The sequence below is a fragment of the Oryzias melastigma genome, linkage group LG16 (assembly GCF_002922805.2).
Source record: "Oryzias melastigma strain HK-1 linkage group LG16, ASM292280v2, whole genome shotgun sequence".
NCBI classification, from domain to species: Eukaryota; Metazoa; Chordata; class Actinopteri; order Beloniformes; family Adrianichthyidae; genus Oryzias; species Oryzias melastigma.
This window is the reverse complement of record NC_050527.1, coordinates 17,736,619-17,760,834: the sequence shown is the minus strand read 5'-3', so window position 1 is coordinate 17,760,834 and position 24,216 is coordinate 17,736,619. Positions and strand designations below refer to the sequence as shown.

The 24,216-nt window shown below is 41.8% G+C and overlaps 1 protein-coding gene across 3 annotated transcripts in view; it reads left to right on the top strand.

The window, feature by feature from the left end:
* grik2 (glutamate receptor, ionotropic, kainate 2) overlaps positions 1-24,216 on the top strand; it is a 382,659-nt gene that overhangs the window by 84,202 nt on the left and 274,241 nt on the right. For all 3 annotated transcript variants that reach the window (XM_024267614.2, XM_024267615.2, XM_036215863.1), the window contains 2 exons: positions 18,738-18,905; positions 19,846-20,103. In XM_024267614.2, coding sequence (XP_024123382.1) covers positions 18,738-18,905; positions 19,846-20,103 — 426 coding nt within the window. The remainder of the gene's footprint in view (positions 1-18,737; positions 18,906-19,845; positions 20,104-24,216) is intronic.

Genomic DNA, 24,216 nt, shown 5'->3' with positions numbered 1-24,216 from the left:
GTCAAAAGATCTACGGGAAAAGGTAACCGAATGGTATAAAACAGGAAATGGATATAACTGAGAGTGCCAGTCAGCAGAGTTCAAACTTTGATCAGGAAGTGGAAAGTGAGGAGTTCTGTTGAAACCAAAACACGGTCACTAAAATTTCTGCCACAAATGCCATAAAAAACCATTAGGGATGCAAAGAAAAACCCACAAATAATCTCAGCTGGGATCATGAAAAACTGTGGTTTGGATGTTTCAAGGTGTACAATAAGGAGGTGTATGAAGAAAAATGGACTCAATGGACTTGAGTTTCTTGTTTATAGCAGAGGTATTAAACCCCGGGCCTCGAGTGCTACCTTCCTCCATGTTTTCCAACTCACCCTGCTCTAGCATCTTCTTATTGACTGGACACACCTGAACCAGGTAGTCATAGGGACTCATGACTGATTAATAATTGTTATCGTTTCACTTATAGAACATGATTTATGTAAAAAAAAGTAAAATGTCATCCACATAGAGACTAATTTTATGATTGCCATGTTTTGTTTTAACTCCTTTAATGTTCTCATTCTGTCTTATTGCTGCAGCCAGAGGCTCGATGAATATTGCAAAGAGAGAGGGGGAGAGTGGACAACCCTGTCTGGTTCCTCTTCCAAGAAAAAACCTGCTGGACGTCTGTTTGTCCGTTCTGACTGAAGCATTTGGGTTATGATATAATATTTTCATCCAATCAATGAATGATTCTCCAAATCCGAACTTGTGGAGAGCAGCGATGAGAAACTTCCAGTTGACTCTGTCGAAAGCTTTTTCAGCGTCCAACGAGAGTATGCTCCTTTCCTGCTTTTTAATAGTGGCAATGTCTATGACGTTAATAAGTCTGCGGACATTGTCACTCGATTGTCTACCTTTAATAAATCCAGTTTGATCATGGTGAATTATGTGGGGAGTGATTTTTTTCTATTCTCTGTGCTAATGCTTTACAAATAATTTTAACGTCTGCATTGATCAGTGAAATTAGCTTGAAGAAATTGTGGGATCTTTCTCTGGTTTGAGAAGAAGGATTATATTTGCTTATGTTATGATTCTCGAGGTCCTTGAGTGGCCTAGCCATTCTCCAGGACAGGACAACAGCCTCAAAACATCACTGTTGTTGAGGAGAAGAATGGACCAAAACACCAGCCACAGAGTGTGAAAACCTTTTGAAGACTTTAACGCAAGTAGATCTTTGAATCAGAAGTTAGTGAGTGAACTTTGTTACAGGAGCTAAGAAGAAAAGGGCACTGGGAAAATCTGCAGCATTTAATAGAACAGATGATGAGCAGCAGAATGAGAAATGGGATCTTAGACTTAAGCATGGTGGAGTGAGACCATAGACTGTATATAAAATAACTGGACAGAGCAAGCCCCCTACTTCCGTGTTCCATATAGGAAGTACCACTGGGTTGCAAAAAGACCAAAGTCCCATTGACTTCCATTGAGAAACAGACAGTTATTTCTCAGTCATTTTATATGTCAGAATAATCATTCTTCCTCTGCTGCTTTCTGATTAACTTCTTTTTTCTAATCCTAATTTTTTTAAAGATTTTTTTCCATTATCACAAGTTATTAGAGTTATAAATTGACCAATCAGATGGCTCAATAAGCGTTTGTGGGTCTGACGTCGAACGTCTGGGGGGTTTGATTGACAGATGACGGGTAGCCAATGGGAGCAGACTTCATCAATGGGTCCATGAAGACCTTTTAACACCTACTTTACAATTCAACAATGTACCAATCATTGTCCTACTGTTGTTTTCCTCAATGGAATGTACCGATGCAGCAGTTTAAAACAACAAGAGGAGCATGCTGTCGACATTTTTAGATGAGGATTTACTCTGTAGAAATAGATTTCACTCTGAGGTTATGTGCTTTGGACTTTTTTCTTTGTTTAACGTTCGTTTTTCTTTATTTCACTGTTTTGATTGTAGCTTATAAATTATAAGTTGCGTATATGCGCATAAAATCACCAACCAAAGTTTCATCTTCGCCGCACTTTTCCAGCTTCAGCCTGAATTAGACGCAGCCGTCTGAGGAGCGCGAGACAAACTTCAATGGATGATGTCGTATTTTTAAGCAGATAAAAAGATCCAGCTGTTCACTTGCTAGGATGGTTATTTATTTTAAATTCCGCTGAACGCGCTTCTCACGTGCATCTGATCAGACTGTAACCTGGCAGCGCATGTGAAGTAACGCTGCGGCGCGCGCGAGGGGGACACGCGCCGCTCTGCAGCGGTGTCACCCAAATGCTCCTTTTATCTCGACAAAAAGGAATAAATGTAAGTAAATCACAAAGAACCGCTGACAGAATCAAATGTTGGAATGGTTCTCCCTCAAAGACTTCAGCAATGACTTGTACGATTCTCCCGATCCGCCGTTATTAAAGTAGAAGCTGTTTACATCCGCGGTCTCGTGGTCGAGGCGTGGAAAGAGGCGGACGGTTGCAATAAACTCACTCCAGATTGGCGACAGTACTTCCTATAGATTCATGACTCAGCTATGACTCAGACCAATCGCTGAAGATGGGTTGTGAATGGCGATATCCGTTTCAGGAAGTGACGGTGAAAGCGGTGGCCTACTTTCGCAAGGAGAGGAGGTAATGCATTTCCAATGGGGGACCTCATTGCTCGCTCAGTCCATTATTTTCACAGTCTATGAGTGAGACTCAAACTTTGCACACAGTTTTCAGTTGATACTTAATTTTAGCCCCAGAGTTTATGTCAGATCCAATGAAAGGGGCATGTGAGCATTTCTGCCAGAAACTGATACGGGATGGAGTAAAGATGGAGGGCGAGGGACACCTCATCGTCTCTGTGACACATGACACCTCCATTTAATGAATTTCCAGGATAAACTCATTTTAGTTTAGAGCCTTTGCCTGCAGGAAGTGCTTGGCACCTTGATGTGTACTTGACGTCATGCCTGTGTAATTGTGTGATCAATGACTTATAATTTAAAATCTGTAAATCAGTAGGGGTGAGACTGCATCAAATGCTCTTCAGGACCTGGGCTGATCACCTTAATGTGCTTGGATGACATCAGAATAGAGGAGTCATAGTTCTGCAATGGAGGAAATTGCTCCACAGTTGTGTCTCTATAATCCCTCGTATTCTTCAACGTTTCCGTTTACTGATTATATCACACACTCATCTGAGCACAGAAAATCAATAAACTTCTTCTCGGTTCAAACAAAAGCAAATCGTTAACAGTTGGGGGAGAGAGGAACTGATGAGCTTGTTTTCATAGTAAAGCAACGGAAGCTGCAGAAAGAGGGCCATGTTGAACTTCCTGAATTTTAAAAGTTGTTTTTCTGACAGATTGCCTCAGTAGGAAGAGATCTTTGAGTGGATTACTCACTGAACACCAGAATGGCTCAGTCTGTCTGACAAACCTATCCAGATTCAATCTTCAGGAGTGAACAGGACTCTAACAGATTTGTGGTCTAACTCCAAAGACTACAGTGGCACGATCTAACAAAATATTCATTAGTAAGGTAAGAAAAAGGAATGCATAAGAATGACCTAGTAGTTAATCATAGCTAATGAAATCAAAGACTGTTGCATTGATAAAACAAATCCCTCACATAGATTAAACCAGCTTTTTGGTGGGTGAGGGTCATCAGAGAAGGATTGGACATGCTTGGCAGTGGTCATACTGTACATGATGTTCCCCCCAAAAATAAACAGTAAATGTCAGACATTTAACTGCATGTGTTGAAGAATAGTTGCAAACACAGCTGCACCTGTGCACACAGGTGTTGTTATGCCCCTCCTCAGAAGAGGAATAAAATGTGTAACATAAAGAAACATGAATGAGATGGCCACACAGCCGTTTGTTAGAGTGACAGCTGTCACAACATAAAAACCAAGGAAAAATGACTGAACACCAAAAGGCTCAAATGATGTTTGAAGAGAGCAACTCAAGTTATCAGCTTTGTAACAGACAAATAAATAACATAACAAAACCGTCACCAAACTCAACAACAACTTAGAATGCAGCCATAAACCACAAGAGTCAATTTAACAAAATGACAAAGCTAGAATAAACGGAGGAGGGGGAAACCAAAGGCTTTCGCAGGCAGACAGCAGAGGCAGCCTGAGAATCTATTTCCTCTCAGGATCAGACACTTTTCATGTGACGTCAAACAAAACGGTGAGTGTGCAGAGGGACTTCCGGTTTATGGGTTTAGAGCTGCAAAGCTGACAGCTAAATGCTGTCTAAAGCAATATTACATAAATGATAAAAGGTAAGGGCTGCACAGTGGCGCAGTGGTTAGCGCTCTTGCCTCACAGCGAGAAGGCCCCGGTTCGTATCCCGGCTGGGACCTTTCTGTGTGGAGTTTGCATGTTCTCCCCGTGCATGCGTGGGTTTTCACCGGGGACTCCGGCTTCCTCCCACCGTCCAAAAACATGCTTCATAGGTTAATTGGTGACTCTAAATTGCCCCTAGGTGTGAATGTGAGAGTGAATGTGTGTGATTGAGGCCCTGCGACGGACTGGAGACCTGTCCAGGGTGTACCCCGCCTTCGCCCATCAGTAGCCGGGATAGGCTCCAGCACCCCCGCGACCCCGAAAGGGAAGAAGCGGTCAGGAAGATGAATAAATGAATGAATGATAAAAGGTAACCTAACCAACTGTAACAGAAATGTGTACAATATTTATGTTCTAAATGTTCTACCTGGTTGTATTTCCCTCTCAGATCAAATGTCAGTATTCCTCCTGCAGAATGCTCCACAGCTGCTTCCCCAAAATCCTCTGGATGATATTAAACAGTCGTAGATTATTTCTTGGTCATAGTTAGATGAAGGTTACAGGAACTTCATTGAATGCTGCTGGTTTGATTATGAATTCAGATTTTCTTCTTCTAATTGATGCTAATGCTAACGCTAGCTTTTCATGACGGGGATGAGACGTAGATCTGCAGAAGATCTTTTCTGTCCAGTTAAAGTTGATTACATTTCTGTGTTCACAGAATCACTAAAAACAGACAAAAGTCAGATCATTTCAACGACAAGAAAGAAAAACTAATAACTGTTGTGTTATTTTCTGATGTAGCTCCTCTTTGCTGTTGATCATAATTGTGTCTGATCCTGCAGGATAATAAAAGTAAACAAGGATCAAAATCATTTGGATCCGTCAAAAATATATATAAGAAAAGGATTATTTGAGTGCTATTTCTAAATGCGTACAGCCGGAGTTGAACTTTTGTCTTGGCTGCTTTTATTTTGAAAGCTGAAAATGTGTTTTCACAGCGGCACTTAAAATATTTGCTGTGCCACCTGGAAAGCATTCCTATTTTTACAATTATCCCTTAAAATACCCTAAAATATAACAAATACCTCCCATTACAACAACTACATTTATCTTTGGGTGCAGTTAAAACACGCGGCCAACATGCAGCAACGTAACTCTTATCTGCTCCTATTAAATGTGGCCAACAGGAATTTGCATCAGTTTTTGTGCTGATTGCACTAAAAACACGTGTGAATAACATCAAGCAAAATAGAACCAGTTAGAATAATATCTGCTCAAATGAAAGGTTGATATTTTCATTTGAACCTTAAACATTGGAGGATTGCTTAAATTTGTATTTACATTTGTGAATGATCTAAGACAGGAAATGAAAATACAGTTCAGCAGGACATTCATGAAATAAATATTGTACATTTTTCTAAAGAAATTGGTAAAGATGCCTTTCATAACTTACATAAAATTGTGTCAAACAGCGTTCAGCTGTAAGCTTTGCCGTTCTAAAGCCGTAAGTAACTATTCACATTGTCGGCCCTGTCGCCATTTTGTCTGACGTCACTGTGAAGAGTCTATTCAGCCGCTACTGGAGCAGAGCTTCCTGGGTACTTTTAAACTTCCCTCCCAGCCTGGTGATTGGTGGAGAGGGTGCCTCAATGAGCTCTGCAGGAGGGGGCGGAGTCAGCAGCAGAGGAGCTGGAACTAATACATACACAGTGAACACAAAACATGTAAGTTCAAGGATCATAACAGATGTAAATGTGGGTGTTTGTTTTTAATGACAGAGCAAATGCCCATTTTGCTTAGTGACAAAGTGGATCCTTCCTCTGGATCTGAATCCACGATACTTTTTACATTCAGGAATCTGCTTGCATTTGTGTTTCCCTCATTGACATTTACAGATAGTAGTGGTTCACCAAGGCTGTGACAGAGGAGAGACACTGACATTTTGTGTCTCTGCAAGTGCTTGAAAATAAGCTGAGATTCACTGACATTTTTAGACGTGTAAGATTTCTTAGATTTTTATTATTAGGAAGAGGAGAATGACACATCAAGCAAGGATTTCTATTGCAGTTATCTGTGCTTAGCTGTCTCTTTGATATCCTCTGACAAACAGACAAGTGTCAAAGAAAGAACAAAGTACAGGTAGAAAGCAAAAGGAGCAAAAGATAGGATAATATATTTAATTAATGTATTTATTTATAATCTAACTTAATAATTACTATGAATAGCCTCATTTTAGGTATTTTCATTTAAATTTGTGAAGTTGCGGCACACTAAAATATCAAAATACAATAGCAGATTCAGAATCTGCTGGAATTACGTTGGTCGTGCTAACAGTTAAAAAGTTACAGTATGTTAAAGATTTTGTGATGCCTCAGGTGTTAAAGCGTTAATACAATCAAAAACACAAAACAAAAAAAGTCTTCCAAGATCTTTTATGTTCCAAATTACTCATTGTTTTATCAGGCTTGTTTGGATGAACACAGAGCTGATATTCTGGCAATAGTAAATGTTTTAGATTAGTGAAAATGAGATTTTTCACACAGTACACTTGACCATCTCTGACGACACACTGGTTGGAAAACACTGCATTAGCCTATCAGAAATTAATGGACTTTGCAAAAGGAACTGTCAGACGTGTTCGGGTTTCTGTATTGTATATTGATTTCTGATAACTAACACCTTTTCGGGAATTGTCCCTTACAATAATAATAATAATAAGATTAATGAGGGAAAAAAATGTAATTTGTCTGTAATTATTTTATTGTGATTAACACAAATATTTCCCACCTAATCACTGTCAGTTGAAGCTTCAATGGGGCCTTTTCACCCCTCTAGTCCAGCAATGATTAAGGCCCGAGTTCAAATGAACCTTCTTTTTATTTAATAATTGTATCATTTTTAAGAAATTTTACAAAACAAGGGGAAAATGGACGTTCAAAAATACACAGATGTTTTATGAAGTCCACCTTCTTAGAACCAGGTTGGACCCCTTTTGCCTTCAGAACTGCTTTAATCATTGGTGGCATAGATTCAACAAGATTCTGGAAACATTCCTCAGGGTTTGGTCCATATCAACATGACACAGTTGCTGCAGATTTGTCTGCTGAACATCCATGATGATGATCTCCTGTTCCACCCATAGACTGTAAAAATAATGGACTGAGCGAGCAATGAGGTCCCCCATTGGAAACGCATTACCTCCTCTCCTCGCGAAAGTAGGCCGCCGCTTTCATCGTCACTTCCTGAAACGGATATCGCCATTTGCAACCCATCTTCAGCGATTGGTCTGAGTCATAGCTGAGTCATGGAATCTACAGGAAGTACTGTCGCCAATCAGGAGTGAGTTTATTGCAACCGTCTGCCTCTTTCCACGCCTCTACCACGAGACCGGAGGATGTAAACAGCTTCTACTTTAATAACGCAGAAGAATTGTACAAGTCATTGTTGAAGCCTTTGAGGGAGAACCATTCCAACATTTGATTCTGTCAGCGGTCCTTTGGGATTTACTTACATTTATTCCTTTTAGTCGAGATAAAAGGAGAATTTGGGTGACGCCGCTGCAGACCGTCGTGTCCCCCTCGCGCGTGTCTCTTCACATGCGCTGCCAGGTTACAGTCTGATCAGATGCACGTGAGAAGCGCGTTCAGCGGAATTTAAAATAAATAACCATCCTAACAAGTGAACAGCTGGATCTTTTTCTGTTTGAAAATACGACCAGGTCCTTTCAAGTTTGTCTCGCGCTCCTCAGACGGCTGCGTCTAATTCAGGCTGCAGGCTGGAAAAGTGCGGCGAAGATGAAACTTTGGTTGGTGATTTTATGGAGGAGCTGTACCATTCCGTATGATACACAACTTATAATTTATAAGCTACAATCAAAACAGAGAAATAAAGAAAAACGAAGGTTAAACAAACAAAAAAGTCCAAACACATAACCTCAGAGTGAAATCTATTTCTACAGAGTAAATCCTCATCTAAAAATGTCGACAGCATGCTCCTCTTGTTGTTTTAAACTGCTGCATCGGTACATTCCATTGAGGAAAACAACAGTAGGACAATGATTGGTACATTGTTGAATTGTAAAGTAGGTGTTAAAAGGTCTTCACGGACCCATTGATGAAGTCTGCTCCCATTGACTACCCGCCATCTGTCAATCAAACCCCCCAGACGTTCGACGTCAGACCCACAAAGGCTTATTGAGCCATCGAATTGGTCAATTTATAACTCTAATAACTTGTGATAATAGAAAAAAATCTTTAAAAAAATTAGGATTAGAAAAAAGAAGTTAATCAGAAAGCAGCAGAGGAAGAATGATTATTCTGACATAAAATGACTGAGAAATAACTGTCTGTTTCTCAATGTAAGTCAATGGGACTTTGGCCTTTTTGCAACCCAGTGGTACTTCCTATATGGAACACGGAAGTAGGGGGGCTTGCTCTGTCCAGTTATTCTTATATACAGTCTATGGCTGGAACCACATCCCAAAGGGTCTATTGGGTTCTGGTGACTGTGGATGTCATTAGAGTCCAGTGAACTTATTGTCCTATTGATGATATTAATCTGTTTTATTTTGAAGTACTTTTTAAAAAACTCAAGGACACTGTGTATATAATAGTATAAGCCAATAAAATAATCCCAAATATTCTATAAAATCACAATAAAAACAACCGACAAGAAAGATTAATGGAGCATTCACACCGAACGTGGCCGGCGCGGCAGAGGCGTCAAGCTTCAATGTTTAGTCAATGTAAAGACGCGATCTGCCTCGATTTCAACAGCGGATGCTGCGACCTTGATGCGGTGTGTCAACCAATCAGGGACTCATCTTTGGGCATGTGATGTTTTCAGTGACAAGATCAAAGAGTAAAGAAATTAATTCATTATGGCGGCACAATGCGAGCATTTTCACCCTGTACTTCCATACATTTTCTTGGTGTGCGGGTTTGCCGGACACTGTTCCGAGGGCCGAATACTCCCTGGACGAGTCGCCAGCATGTCACAGAGCCCATGGAGCTGGAACGAAAAAGCCTGCTATGGTAGCCAGACGCCCGGTGGAGAGCATAGCAAGATCTGTTGTGCAGAGCAAGTGATTGCTATTGCACAGAAGGGCAGAGCTGCCGCCGTAGCAGGACGGCAGCTGCTGTGGCTCTCCTGTCTCTGCCTGGCTCCATCAGTGGCGCTCCACTAGCTATGTACTATGTGCTACCCGAGAGCTATGCACTAGCTGAGAGCTATCCGTTAGCTGCGACCTATCCGCTAGCTGCAAGCTATCCGCTAGCTGAGAGCTAGTCGCTAGCTACGAGTCTCTGCTTGGCAGCCCACTGGTGGCTGGACGCCTGACAGGGATAGGAAAATTCAGGAAACCTGTGTGCAAAGTTGTCAGTGTACAAGGTGATCATAAATGTTTGGTAGATTTCAATCCAAGAGTTAAAAACCGAGTTCACACCCACATCTCTTAGCTTCTTGCTCAGTAACATTGTATAGTGTTGAATATAGTGTTGAATGCACTTGAAAAATTCCAAAGCATAATTCGTACGTAACGTTCAGGACAGTCTGAAAATAAGTGTACTGTGTGAGGCACGTGTAGAACCATCCCGATGTTCTCCTGATATGCAACTGCAGCAAATCCAGAGCCTGCTGTACTTGTGGCCTTAGAGGCCATAGTATTATCAAGAGCATTCATAACGACTGACGTCAGAGCCACTGGTCAGTACCCCCTAACCCCAACCGACTTCCCTACCTCGGGAATCGAGATAAAACAAGATGTTTTCCAACAGACAGGAACCTGACCAGTCTGGAGGCTCAAACAAACAAAGTTTACAGAGGCTCATTCAGCTCAAAAGAACACTCTGTGAGGACCCGGGTCTTCTGGATCATTAAGGACCTACAGACTTTCTGGGACACAGCTTCCTTAGTTCAGTGCTTATCTCATCCCTGGAGAGGTGGCACATCAATGGGTTACCATGCGGTGAGATGAAACGGCCTCTGGGTGAGGCAGAGCAGGAGGTAATGGCCGCAGAAGTGGTACTGCCACTTGGTAAGGGAAAGCATGCCGTCATAGCAGCCGAGGTGGTTCAGCTGCTGGATGAGGTGAGGCAGGACATCCCATCTGTTGAGGTGGTACAGCCACTAAATAAGGCGAGGCAGGAGGTTGTAGCTGCTACAGGACTGCTGCTAAATGAATTGGGGCAGAAGGTCACACTTGCTGAGATGGTACAGCCACTGAGTGGGACGTGGCAGGACACTCACTGCAGACGTAGAGGTGGTACGGCCCTGAGTAAGGTGTAGTTGGTCACGGCAGTTGAGGGGGGAACAAGTGCTGGGTAGGCTTGAGACCAAGTCAAACCAGCTGTAATAGTTGTTAAACTCATCTGCAGTTTCAGTTTCACTCGGGTTGGACTTCTCTTCTCCTTGTAGCCTGTAATCGTTCTCATGCCCTTTCCACACATCTTTAATGCTGTTATGCTGTAGCTTCCTCTCTAGACTTTCTTTATTGTCCCTTCTGGCCTGCCTTATGCTCCTTCTCACATCGTGCTGTGCCACTCTGACTCTCTTCAGATCACCATCCCTAAAAACCTCCCTCTTTAAGTTAAGGAGATCTTTATTATAATTTGTGATCCAGGGCTTGTTGTTAGGGAAACAGCAAATAGTTTTAACGAGCACTACCAGATCTGTACAAAAGTTTAGAACAGATTTGATTTTGGAATTGAAGGTTGAGAGAAAGTTAGTATTGCTGAAGTGAAGAAGGAGTGAATTCCAGAGTTTTGTAGCAAGGTAAGCCGAGAGGAACAGACAGCTGAGCAGAAGAAGAGGACCGGAGAGAACGATCAATTGCTGAGAGTTATGTCCAAAGTCTGCACGCATATGTGTCTTCACCCCCACCCTCAGACAACTGAAGGCAAAAGGACTCCCGCTGGAAAGACTATACAAGAAAACTGTTCTCATTGCGCATAATGAGATGTATTTCAGTCTTACCTGTCAAAATAAAGACTCCATCTCCATTGAATAATAAACTCACTGGAAGATAGTCCTCTTTTCCAGGAGTGCCAAAGTCAATCACACAGGAGGCCAACATCCAAAACACACCTAAGGTCAAAAGCCTGAACAGGATAAACATTTATTGAATGCTCTAAAAATACATTTTTAAAACTTAAAACTTTTTAACATAATTATGAATAATAAAAATGCAGGAATGCTATTCCAGAATAAATCAACTTAAACCTTAAATAACTTTCAATATTTTACTCTCTGTAAAAATATATATAATCAAAATTATACAAGTTAGAAATGAGCACAAAAAACATCAGGCCATTAATAACAATAAAATACAATAAATTGGAAGGCCAAATCTGCTGCATCCTCAGGTCAAAAATTACTTTAAGGTATGTCAGTGGAAGCCTTTGAGGCTTCCTTTTTTACAAGTTTTGTATGGTCATGACTGAATTTTTCATTGGTCAGGGTTACTGTTCTTGCACATCTAAAAACGTGTCGTATTTTGTCTCACAATACTCTGACCTAGATGGACATATATTTATCTTTTCCTTGTAATATGCTCCAATAAGACATCACAACTGTGAGTAATCTAGTCTTCATTCATCCACAGCCTCTGCCTCCTCCTCACTCACACAAACTGTCTCCATGTCGTTGTTCACTGCAACTATACCTCCTCTTTAGATTTCTTATTATTTTCTCATTATTCTTCACCAATTTCCCACAATATATGTTGCTTTGGAGTGTTGAGACAAATAATCAAAAGTCTCACCACTGCTGCTCCCTATCACTTTACCTACTTAAGTTGACAAGGATCCAAATGCTGTCTGGTGACTTTGTGAGTTTCTAAATTCACTTAACATTTGCTTTCTTTTGTACTGGAGTTAAAACATCCATCCATCCATCTTCCTCTGCTTCATCCGGGACCGGGTCGCGGGGGCAGCAGTCTAAGCAAAGATGCCCAGACTTCCTTCTCCCCGGCCACTTCCTCCAGCTCTTCTGGGGGGACCCCGAGGTGTTCCCAGGCCAGCTTAGAAACATAGTCTCCTGGGTCTCCTAGTGTCCTGGGTCTTCCCCGGGGCCTCCGCCCAGTGGGACATGCCCGGAACACCTCACCAGGAGGCATCCGGATCAGATGCCCAAACCACCTCAACTGGCTCCTCTCGATGCCCCTAACTGTGCCTAGAAATTCTGTCCATAAAGACTATGAACAGAACCATGATAAAGGGCAGCCCTGCCGGAGTCCAACATGCACCGGAAACCGGTCTGACTTACTGCCGGCCATGCAAACGAAACTCCTGCTTCGGTCGTACAGAGACGGACAGCCCTGAGTAAGGCTCCCCGGACCCCATACTCCCAGAGCACCCTGCACAGGACACCACGGGGAACGCGGTCGAACGCCTTCTCCAAATACACAAAACACATATGGACTGGATGAGCGAACTCCCACAAACCCTCCAGCACTCTGAAGAGGGTGTGGAGCTGGTCCACTGTTCCACGACCAGGACGGAAACCGCACTGTTGTTCTTGAATCTGAGGTTTGACTATCGGACGGACTCTCCTCTCCAGTACCCTGACATAGACTTTCCCAGGGAGGCTGAGGAGTGTGATTCCCCGGTAGTTGGAACACACCCTCCGGTCCCCCTTCTTGAAAAGGGGAACCACCACCCCAGTCTGCCAGTCCAGTGGTACGGTTCCTGTTTGCCACACAATGCTGCAGAGATGTGTCAGCCAAGACACTCCCACAGCATCCAGAGACTTGAGGTACTCAGGGCGAACCTCATCCACCCCCGGAGCCTTGCCACCGAGGAGCTCTTTGACTACCCCAGTGTCCTCAGCCTCTGCTTCTTCAACGGAAGGCGTGTCAGCAAGGTTGAGGAGATCCTCAAAAGATTCCTTCCACCGCCCGACAATGTCCCCAGTTGAGGTCAGCAGTTCCCCACCTGCACTGAAAACGGTGCCTGCAGAAAACTGCTTTCCCCTCCTGAGGCGCCGGATGGTTTGCCAGAATCTCTTTGAGGAAAACTGATAGTCCTTCTACATGGCCTCACCAAACTCCTCCCAGGACCACGTTTTTGCCTCCAACACAGCCCGGGCCGCAGCTCGCTTAAACTGCCGGTACCTGTCAGCTCCCTCTGGAGTCCCACAAGCCAGCCAGGCCTGATAGGACTCCTTCTTCAGCTTGACGGCATCCCTTACTTGTGGTGTCCACCACCGGGTTCGGGGGTTGCCGCCACGACAGGCACCAGAGACCTTGCGGCCGCAGCTCCGGAAAGCAGCAGAGACAATAGAGGTGGAGAACATGGTCCACTCGGACTCCATGTCACCAGCCTCCCTTGGTACCTGCTTGAAGTTTTCCCGGATGTGGGAGTTAAAGACCTCCCTGACGGAGGGCTCAGCCAGACGTTCCCAGCAGACCCTCACAGTACGTTTAGGTTTGCCGAGTCTTTCCAGCCTCCTTACCCGCCAGGGAATCCAACTCACCACCAGGTAGTGATCAGTGGATAGCTCAGCCCCTCTCTTTACCCGAGTGTCCAGAACACACGGCCGGAGATCGCCTGAAACGACTACAAAGTCAATCATCGATCTCCTGCCTAGGGTGTCCTGATGCCAGGTGTGCTGATGGACACCTTTGTGTTCGAACATGGTGTTTGTTGTTGACAAACTATGACGTGCACAGAAGTCCAACAACAAAACACCGCTCAGGTTCAGGTCAGGGAGGCCATTCCTACCAATCACGCCCCTCCAGGTGCCACTGTCATTCCCCACGTGGGCATTGAAGTCCCCCAGGAGGACAACGGAGTCCCCCGTTGGGGCACTTTCCAGTACTCCTTCAAGAGACACCAAGAAGGCCGGGTACTCTGAACTGCTGTTCGGCCCGTAAGCCGAAACCACAGTCAGACACCTGTCCCCCACCCGAAGGCGAAGGGACACGACCCTCTCGTCCACCGGTACGAACTCCAACACCTGGCGGCTGAGCTGGGGGCTCACGAGTAAGCCCACCCCAGCCCGTCGCCTCTCACCATGGGCAACTCCAGAGTGGTAGAGAGTCCAGCCTCTCTCGAGGGGACTGAGTTCAGAGCCTAGGCTGTGCGTCGAGGTGAGCCCAACTATATCTAGTCGGTATCTCTCAACCTCTTGCACCAGCTCAGGCTCCTTCCCTCCCAGAGAGGTGACATTCCATGTTGATAATGATGTTCAATAGTTGATTTAGGCTTAAAAGTAAGCAAAACTGTATTTTGAAAAACATGTTTTTCAATGATACACTGGTACTCATCATTCAAATACTTACCACCAACCCATGAATCCTGTTATCCCTTGGTACTTTTAAAAAGGGAACCATCAATAACAGTAATGGCCTTCTTCTCTCACTTTTACTTGATCTGACTTCAACTGAATTGGGATCTGTAATATTTTTCCTTCCCCTGGGATCACGGTCTCACTGAAGAGGTTTCCACGCTCTGTGTTGTGTCATGTAAAGCCCATTGAAACTATATTAGATCCAGGTTGTTCTTTTGGAGTGAGAAGGTAACTAGATATTTCATCATTATAAAATACATGTTCAGTGTATAATAACTTAAAGGATCATTGGTCCAGTGTTTATGTCTGTAACAGTACTCAGTAGCGCTTAAACTTACATCCAAACATATGTTTGTGTTATCAGAATAAGCTTTAGTGACAAGGTTCTACCAGAAAGGGCAAGAAAAAAAATAAGGAAAGAAAACAGTGTGTTTCACAGAATTGAGGAAATGCTACTATAAATCATTACAGTTTAGACCTGAAACAATGAACTATTCTAGACTGCACAGTCTCTGCTTTGTTCCTAAGCTGGTGGTGGCCTCTATAAATGTGTTGGTACTTTAGTCAATTTGATTAATGACACAAAAATATTTTCCGTGAGTTTTTTGTTTCTTAGAGGATGCCCTAAGATTCTTGAAAGGATGTTTAACAGTGGTGGATTCAGTGCGTTATAAATTAATGACTTTCCAATTATAGGACACCATTGTCAACTGATGCTTATTAATTCCTTCAGACTCATTATGTCATGGAAAATGGGGCTCTGATGAGGTAAGTGCAGATGGAAATAGAAACATTTCTCAATAGCTCTGTTCCTTCCAGAGTTCTCTGCACTGATATTCAGATTGTTAAAGATAAAAGTCTAACAATATGACTTCTAAATTCAGGATGTGAAGGCTTTCTTCAAAGGCTCTGTAGTACTCTTGCAAAACTGGAGAGATCCACAATGCCACTGGACCAGTAATCTGGTTTACATTTAGCGAGGCTAAAGTGAAGTAAAGTGGCCAGGGTTTGAGTGGAAAATTTGCTGAGTTTGTAATTCCTTTACCTGAAATGAGAGCCCGCACTGTGAGGACTTGGCATGAGTGACAATGAAACTCATTGTCCAAACAAGGTCTGGGTCAGATCTTGAGATAGTGAACCTTGATGAAAATTGGGGCAACCAGAACAGGTCGGACATGGATGAGATGCAAGAAGAAAGCTGTGTTAGATTGCTACTACTTAAAGAATGAAGAGTAAAAGGATGCTTCCACGCCCACAATCAGAGTTTATTGCAAGCAGCTAGTAGCTCAAGTTCCAACACCCAGATCAGAACCTAAGTTTGAAGAGGTACAATACCAATGATACGGCACTAGTTACAGCAACTTCCCATTTCGAAATTTTTAATCAAAGATCTGAAAGTCTTTTGGGAAGGGAATGGAGCATTGAGACCAATACCCACTAGGGGGATCACTGAAACAAATGAAGTGGTATACACTTAAGTAGCAATGACCTTAAAGAGTTTTGGCTTTTAGAGGAACAATGGAATAGACGATGAACAATGCCCACTATAGAAACAGCTCTTGAAAGGCAAAATCAATGCAGCTTGAAGAGAGGAGCTATAAAAAATCAGATGCACAGCCAGATGCCCATGCCTGAAGCATGGAAACTCCCAATCAAAAGCCCCTGGCTGAATCCAGACCTATACAAAAGAACTAAAGCCAGAAAGATAAACAGGCTTTTCAGAACTCAACCTACCAAATTGTACCCTTGGTGGCAGGGTAATGACAGCAAAGAAGACCCACCATGACCAACAACTGTACAGTACTGGAAAAGTGTATGAGAGAAGAAAGCAGCATTTAACAGCCATGCTCCATAAGTGATATCTCTAAGAAAAGAGCACAGCAACCTCCCTGAATGGAAATCCAGTTACCATCCAAGAAAAAGCCTCAGGTATGAAGAACTGTACAGCACCGGGCCCTGACATGATGGTTAAATAAACCCATGGCACTCAAAGCACGACTGGCAGCACAAAGGAATCAGTTGCAAAGAGATGAGACAGTAAACAAAAGGGCAATTTGATTAGATAGGCCCTTATTGTCACTGTCTACATGAAAAATGAAATTGGAGCAGTTCTCAGTATAAAAAATAAGTACAATAAAATTACAAGGTAACAATGCAGAAAAGTATAATGTAAAAAATATAAACCGAACATATCAAATGTACAAAAATGTTTGTAATGTTTGTAATGTGCATGTATCATTTGATAGCAGGGAGGTAGGAAGTGTTGACATTAGACAGCAAAAATACCAGAATAAACAGATATACATATTCCCATATATCTATCTATCCATATAGATAGATAGATAGATAGATAGTGAGAGAGAGAGAAAGAGAGAGAGAAAACATTGGCATGTGCCATAACAAGTTTTTATCTGAGCATCCTGGAGTTTATCATGGGTTTTGCCTCAGGACAGACGTTGTTGTTGAGTCTGTTTGTTTTGGTGCTGATGCCTCTGTAGCGCCTCCCAGAAGGCAACAGGTTAAACAATTCAGAGCCGGGGTGTGAGCAGTCTTTGATGATGTTTTCAGCTCTGCTGAGGCAGCATAAGGAACAGAAGTAAGTCGGGTTGGGGTGATTATCTCCTGAGCTGTCTCTACAACTCTCTGCACACCCTCCCTGTCTGCGCAAGTGCAGCTGCTGTAGCATACTGGCATGCAGTGTGTTATCAGGTTGGTGCACAGGTTGTTCTTCCTGAGAACCCTCAGGAAGTGTAACCGCTGCTCAGCCTTTTTTTTAGTGATTGCTTTGGTGTTGGCTGTCCAACAGATGTCGACACAGATGAGGACATCAAGAAACTTGACGGGGGGAACCCTCTCCACATGCTTGCCATTGAGATGGAGAGGGCCTAGGTTGGTGCAATGCTTCCTGAAGTCAATGATCATCTCCCTGAGGCTATTCTTCTGGCTGGGCTGGAGCTTGTTTGACATGTGTTGAAGGTTTTTAGAGCCACGTATGTTTGTAATATATCAGTGTATCTGTGGACAGGCTCTGCCTTTTTGGCTAACATCTACTTCTGACAGTATCAATTATAAATCTCCAGTAACTCCTCTAACTCTCCCTCCTTTCTATTCCACCCTTATCCCCCATCTCCTACATCACGCCTCTCCATCTCTCTTTCTTTTTTCGTCCAGTCCAAAACAAAGGATACAAGCCGACTTGATATAAAATAAAGTTTAACCTTAAATACAAAAGGGGTTTACATACATATACACCTTGTGTGCTTGAAGATTCGCAACTCCCTATTGTAGTAGTAAAATCTGTCCAACACAAGAGGCCTTCAGCTCTGATCTGTTTGCTTAGCTTTTGGAGTACAAGTTTAAAAAAAATAAAAGATTATCTCCCTTCTTGGTGTTTAGAGGAAGACTGTTGTCTGAAGACCAGGTTGTTAGCTTTAGGACCTCCTTCCTGTAGGCAGACTCATCACTTCTGAGATGAATCTAACCACTGTGGTCCCTCTCCCAGTCACTCTAGACCAAGGCTCTCAAACTCAGTTCAGCCGGGGGCCGCTGGAGGCAGAGTCTGGGCGAGACTGGGCCGCATCAGGATTTCCACAAGAAAATCGCTGATGAAACCTTCCAATGTTCTCAGATATCTATTTCTAACACAAGATGAGGCAGAGATTACATGGGGAAGGAGAGGACACAGTGGTTACAATCTGCACTCTGCACATACCAATAGCAGGCTTTAGATATAGAAGAAAAACAGCACAGTACACATAATGTGGGGTACGGGGCAGAGTGTCGGGACACCCCTGCTCATCGCCTTCAGGAGCCACTGCCTCAATCAACATCCAGCACTGACTGGGGTGGGCGGAGATTCAGGTTGTAGTTGTATTCAGCAGCAAAAGTACCATTGATGTAAGAAGGGTCCTCTTTCCCATTTCTTTGTGCAGAAAAAAACTTCTGTTGATCTAATTCAAAGTCCAGCTAATCAGTTTCATTTTGCTAAACTCGCCAAGTTTATTTCAATAGAAAACTGGAGCTTTCCTTCTGGATTTCTGTGATGATTTTTTATGCAAACATGAATAAAATGTAATAAAGTGTTAAATACTTATCACCTCTTTATTTCAACAGCTTTTTTTTTTTTACAAAAAATAGCTAAATATTGTCAGTGATTATGTGCTTGTTTATTTACAGGAGGGATATTCGAGTCCATTGAAAGCGGGCCATCAGGAGCTGAGGAGCTCGCCTTTAAATTTGCTTTAAACACAATCAACAGGAACAGAACTCTGCTGCCAAACACCACACTCACCTATGACATCCAAAGAATAAACATCTATGACAGCTTTGAGGCCTCCAGGAAAGGTGAGTGTTTTGTGTTTTACACTTTTTGTTTTAGTTTTCAGTTTTAGGTTATTAAAATAAAATGTAAAAAAAAAAGCCATTTAAATCTAAAAAGAAATTGCAAATGCTGTCTTTAGATACGCAATTATGTGAGGCAAAAACACAGATTTTCCCAAATTGAAGTTTTCCTGAATAAATTCAAGCCATTGTATATGGAGAGAATTTTAAAATTAAAATAAATAAAAACTCAAAATCCCAGCGAACATTTCAATGTGGCCCCCATATGGTTCACCTTTGGGCGGAATTTGTGGGCCCCAGGTGTGTTTGTTCTTGGGTTCCATGGTGGCCCCATCTCTGTTTTTTCTAACACCGGCTCGCTGGGCAGCAGAGCTCGCTGGGCTGTCCACCAGGCAGCTGGTTAGTGTAGGGACCCAGAACACTGAGTCCCCACATTGAAATGTTCACTGGAAGTGACTTCAGCACACATCAAATGCATGAAAATGGATTGAGAAGGTAAAACCAACAGGGTGAAGTATTTCCAAAAGTGTCTTTCATGCCAAGATAAAAAATGAAAGAAATGTGCGCAACCACCTCCAGAAGTAAAGTGGTTTAGTGAAACAACCCCTCAGTTGTAGTCAAAGCAAAGACTTTCCTGGAGCTTTCAGGTTTTGGACACAACAGCACATTTACATTATAATGTAAATAATGTATGTTGTGTAATGGCCCAAACAAATGTGCAAATGTTTGCTTGTGGGGTCCCAGAGATTGATTTTTAGTGGAAGGAACCTGAAAGATTTTAGAAGCCTATATTTGAGTTTTCTTGATCTACCATCATGTTCTGTCTGAATGATTCGATTCATTGATCATTAACCACACTTAAAAACCATCCAGCAAAGTAGAACACATCAAGTTACATCACAAGAACCATAGAGCTAATTGTTCAAATCCTCTTTTCATCCAGCTTGTGACCAGCTTTCTCTGGGGGTGGCAGCCATCTTTGGTCCCTCACATAGCTCCTCTGCCAATGCAGTGCAGTCCATCTGCAATGCTCTGGGAGTCCCACACATCCAGACCAAGTGGAAACACCAAGTCTCAGACAACAGAGATGTTTTCTATGTAAGCCTCTATCCAGACTTCTCCTCCCTCAGCCGGGCTATTCTGGACCTCGTGCACTTCTTTAAGTGGAAGACAGTGACAGTGGTTTATGACGACAGCACTGGTAAGATGAAAACAATTTCTGCTCTTTTACTGCTGTTCTTCCTTTTTCATGACCTCATTAATTCAGCCATAAGCAGAGAATCTGCAGCTTTTCAACTCATTTGATGAGATCTAAACGATTAGGTCTTATGTATTTATACTGTATGTACATCCAGGTAGACAGATGATAAGACCACCTCAAACTGTCCATCCAAAAATAAGGACAGATTGCAACTTTAACCCTTTAACTCCTGAGGCGTCGCCGATGACACTTAAACACAAAACCTTTAACATACTGTAACTTTTCAACCATTAACACAATAATTCCAGTAGATTCTGAAGGAGAAAAGCCGCTTGATGAGCTCAATGATTCTGAAGGAGAAAAGACGCTCGATGAGCCGCTTTTCTCCTTCAGAATCTACTGGAATTTTGTGTTTCATGGGTGCTGCCACACTGTGCACTCTTATTTGTGTTGTCAAAAATGTTTTAACTGATCACTGCAAATCTGTGTCACTTTTAGTGTGTGTATAAAGTTGAAGGAGTGAGGAATTGCTTTGCTAATGTGCACGTATGTGTGATAAATAAAGCCCAGCACAGGTCATTTAGTCAAACAAATGGAAGGATAAAGATGTAGCTCTACATTGACATGTTTCCACTGCTGGAATCCGACCCACCTCCACATTTGGCCGGCCCCCAAACACTATCAGAGACCCATTTTTTTTCTTTTAAATCTGGCAACATTATCGAGACCCTCATAGAACGTGACTCTTTATTCCACCCTTAACTCGTTACCATTTCATGCGCACACATGAGGGAGGGACCGAGCGTGGAGGAAGCCACAATGACAAACGACATCAACACAAAAACCTAAAAAAATTAGTGACTCTGAAAAAAGAGCAAAAATTTGGAACCATTTTACCGTTACTGATAATAGTATAAGGACGAATTTGGAATCTGCAAGAAAAGAATTTCAAACAAAACCGACGGCACAACCAACTTGTGCAGAACCCCGAGAACAACTTTCTGCAGAACAGATCAGATCATTACTGACAGAAGAAAACCAGATCAGATTCACAAATATGATATATTTGCTATTTCTGTCAACCTTTACCTTAATTAAAGTTTCTTATTTTTTTGTTTTTGTTTTCCACCTTATATTAGTATTTTGGGTTGTGGTTTCACTGTTTTGTGTTGTTTCACTGTAAAAGCTGAATAGTAAATACATATTTTTTGTTTCCATCATTTCTTTTGTACATTTTACCTGGGAGGAAAATAAAATCTATAACATATTTTATGCTTATAAATATAAATACATTTTTTTATTAGTTACTCATTTTGTGCACAAGTTTATATAGTTATTGATAATTTAAATCAACAACAAAATGACCCGAAGAGTCTTTTGGGAGCAGAAAGATCCAGATCACTAAAATTAGAGTTCATTCAGAGCTGAGGGACGAATGATGATTAAGTCCACAGTCAAGATGAAGCAGAAGTGCAGTCCACGACCAGGAGGAAAGACGACCCAGCAGGAATCACTCTCACTCAGACATGCAGGATGGTGTCGGGGGCGTGGTCCACGGCCAAGAGTGGGAGCGTGGGCGATCCACCGGGGATCTGAAATCTCTCCCGCTCCCCAGAGGAGAGTGGGAAAGAAGAACAACATGTGAATGGAACTGCACCAACAAAAGCATGGAGAACTAAATACAATAAATAATAAAGAATAGAAGAGAGGAGAAGTAAATGAGAATAGAGAACAGAACCCCAGAGCTGATCTGAATAATAACATGATAGAAATCTAAATTTATATTTAAACGCATCAATATTAATTTATTAATCTAGCCTCACAAGGACCACAGGAGAGGGAATATTCTCTGATTACTAGCTAGCCTGGCAGAACGCCTGTCCAAAGAGGAATGTTTTAAGGCTAGTTTTGAATTGGTATTTTTAGCTCATAATTCAAAGTTTTATGCATTTTTCAATTGACAATCCAATTTGCAAATTCATTATGCAATTTGAAAATGCATTTTTCAATTTGCAATTCAATATTCAATTCAGGCTTGCAAAATGATAATTCCTTTTGTAATTTACTATTCAATATGAAAATTTACAATTCAATATCACAATTTTAAAATATAATTTTGCATAAAAACAAAATCAATTGCATTGTAAATTGTCATGGGTTTTTGACGTCATTATTCAAATGACAATGCATTTTGCAATTCACAATTCAATATTCAAATTAAGGTTCTAATATAAAATACGTTTTACTATTTATAATTCAATATAAAAATTTACAATTCAATATTAGAATTTTTAAAATAATATATTGATTTAAAACAAAATCAATTGCATTGTACATTGTCATGGGTTTTTGATGTCATTATTCAAATGACATTGCATTTTGCAATTCACAATTCAATATGCAATTTGATCTTTAATTTTGAAAATGCATTACGCAATTTACAATTCAATATTTAAAAGTCCAATGGTTTTAACAAGTCTAAAGGTTTAAACTTAGCCTTTGTGGTTAAATTCCCCTTTCACTTTAAAGTAGATGCTAATCAAACGCTAACTTTAGCCGAGTCTGAACTGTGTAATGGTTACATAAAGCAAAATAAAATGATACAATCATCGTAAAACGGGTATTTTCTGAATATAATAATAAACGTGAATCCACCGTGTCTTCATCTTTATTATCTGTGTTTGTGAAACATTGGACTGAAGACTCTGTCGCCACATTTCATTACACCGAGCGGGTCCTGCTGCGTGAGAGCTGATGTCTCCAGAAATCCGTTTTTGTCGAGGAAGACTCGGTTTTGTCTGTAAACAGCAGATTTTTTCTGTGAAGTCAAAGGTCCCGCTTCAGTTCCTCACTGGTTCTTTTCTGCCCTGGAGAAACGTTGTGAATACGTTTTATTGCTTTGTTTTTGTTAGGTTGGAACTACTAAGTCGGTAGCCGCTGTCAGTCATGAGACCAACACGGATGTAGAGAGCGACATCCGAGAGTTTATCAAAATAAAACTTCCTTTAGTATAAGAAAATAAACAAAACTGAATTAATTTGTTATCGTATTTATCTGTTTTTTGTCTGTGTGGCCAAGAACCAAGTGACTCACAAATCAGGGGCTGGGGACCACTGATGGAGAGAGCCATGAAAACAACATAAAATAATCTCACATAAAACTTAGACAAGTGTTGGTTGAACGACAGGCGGAAATGGAACAAAAGAGTAATTCATTAATTTATAATTGATAGACATATCCAGAATATGATCTCAGCACCTGAGTCATGAGTCGCTTTTCATGTTCACATACTTAACATGGACATAACTGACTCTTTAGTGAAACTGAAATGTATCAAATTGTGGCAAACCATGTCTTCATGCAGTTTGTAAGGTGAAATAAATGTGAAGGAGCAGATTGTTTCTGTGTGGGTTTGTGCACAGAAGAGGGCTTTTGCCATCTGTTGCATTAGACAACCTGTGCATCAGCACTCGACATTTTTCGTCGTGTTCATCAAGGAAAACCTTATTCACTCCAAACTATAACTGCAGTACAGGTCAGTGGGTAACAAAAAAGCCAGCAGGCAAGGCTCATGCACCATATGCCACAGATCAGTGTGTGTGCCAACCGGACAAAATGCTGCCAGCCTCCAAAAGCTCCATCCAACTGACACACTAAGCTAATTTTGCTCAACTCCCACTTTGAATCTGCATTTGGTCATCACTTTTTATAAGTTTATAGGATAGCTGAGTTGATGTCCTTCTAAAACATGGAGTTTACTTCTAAACTACTCAACCAGCTTTTTTCAGCAGCCAGCTGGCATGCTGCCAATCAGAAAGCCAAATTTATTTAAATGGTTTTGTTCTTTGCTTCTCAGAGTCAATCTTTGTTGTTAAATAATTTGACTGATTTTTATTGTCAACATATGATATAATTATTGTCAAACTGTTAAAACGTAACTAAAAGATTGCAGGGTGGTGCCGATGGAAATCAGACTACTGTTGGTTGAAGGAGAGGAGAAAAGTAAGTTTGTTGGAGTGTTGGACTGAGAAAGGTAGACATACTGTGTGTCCAGGAGACCAGGTGGAAAGGTAGCAAGGCTAGAAGTTTAGGAGCAGGGTTCAAGTTGTTCTA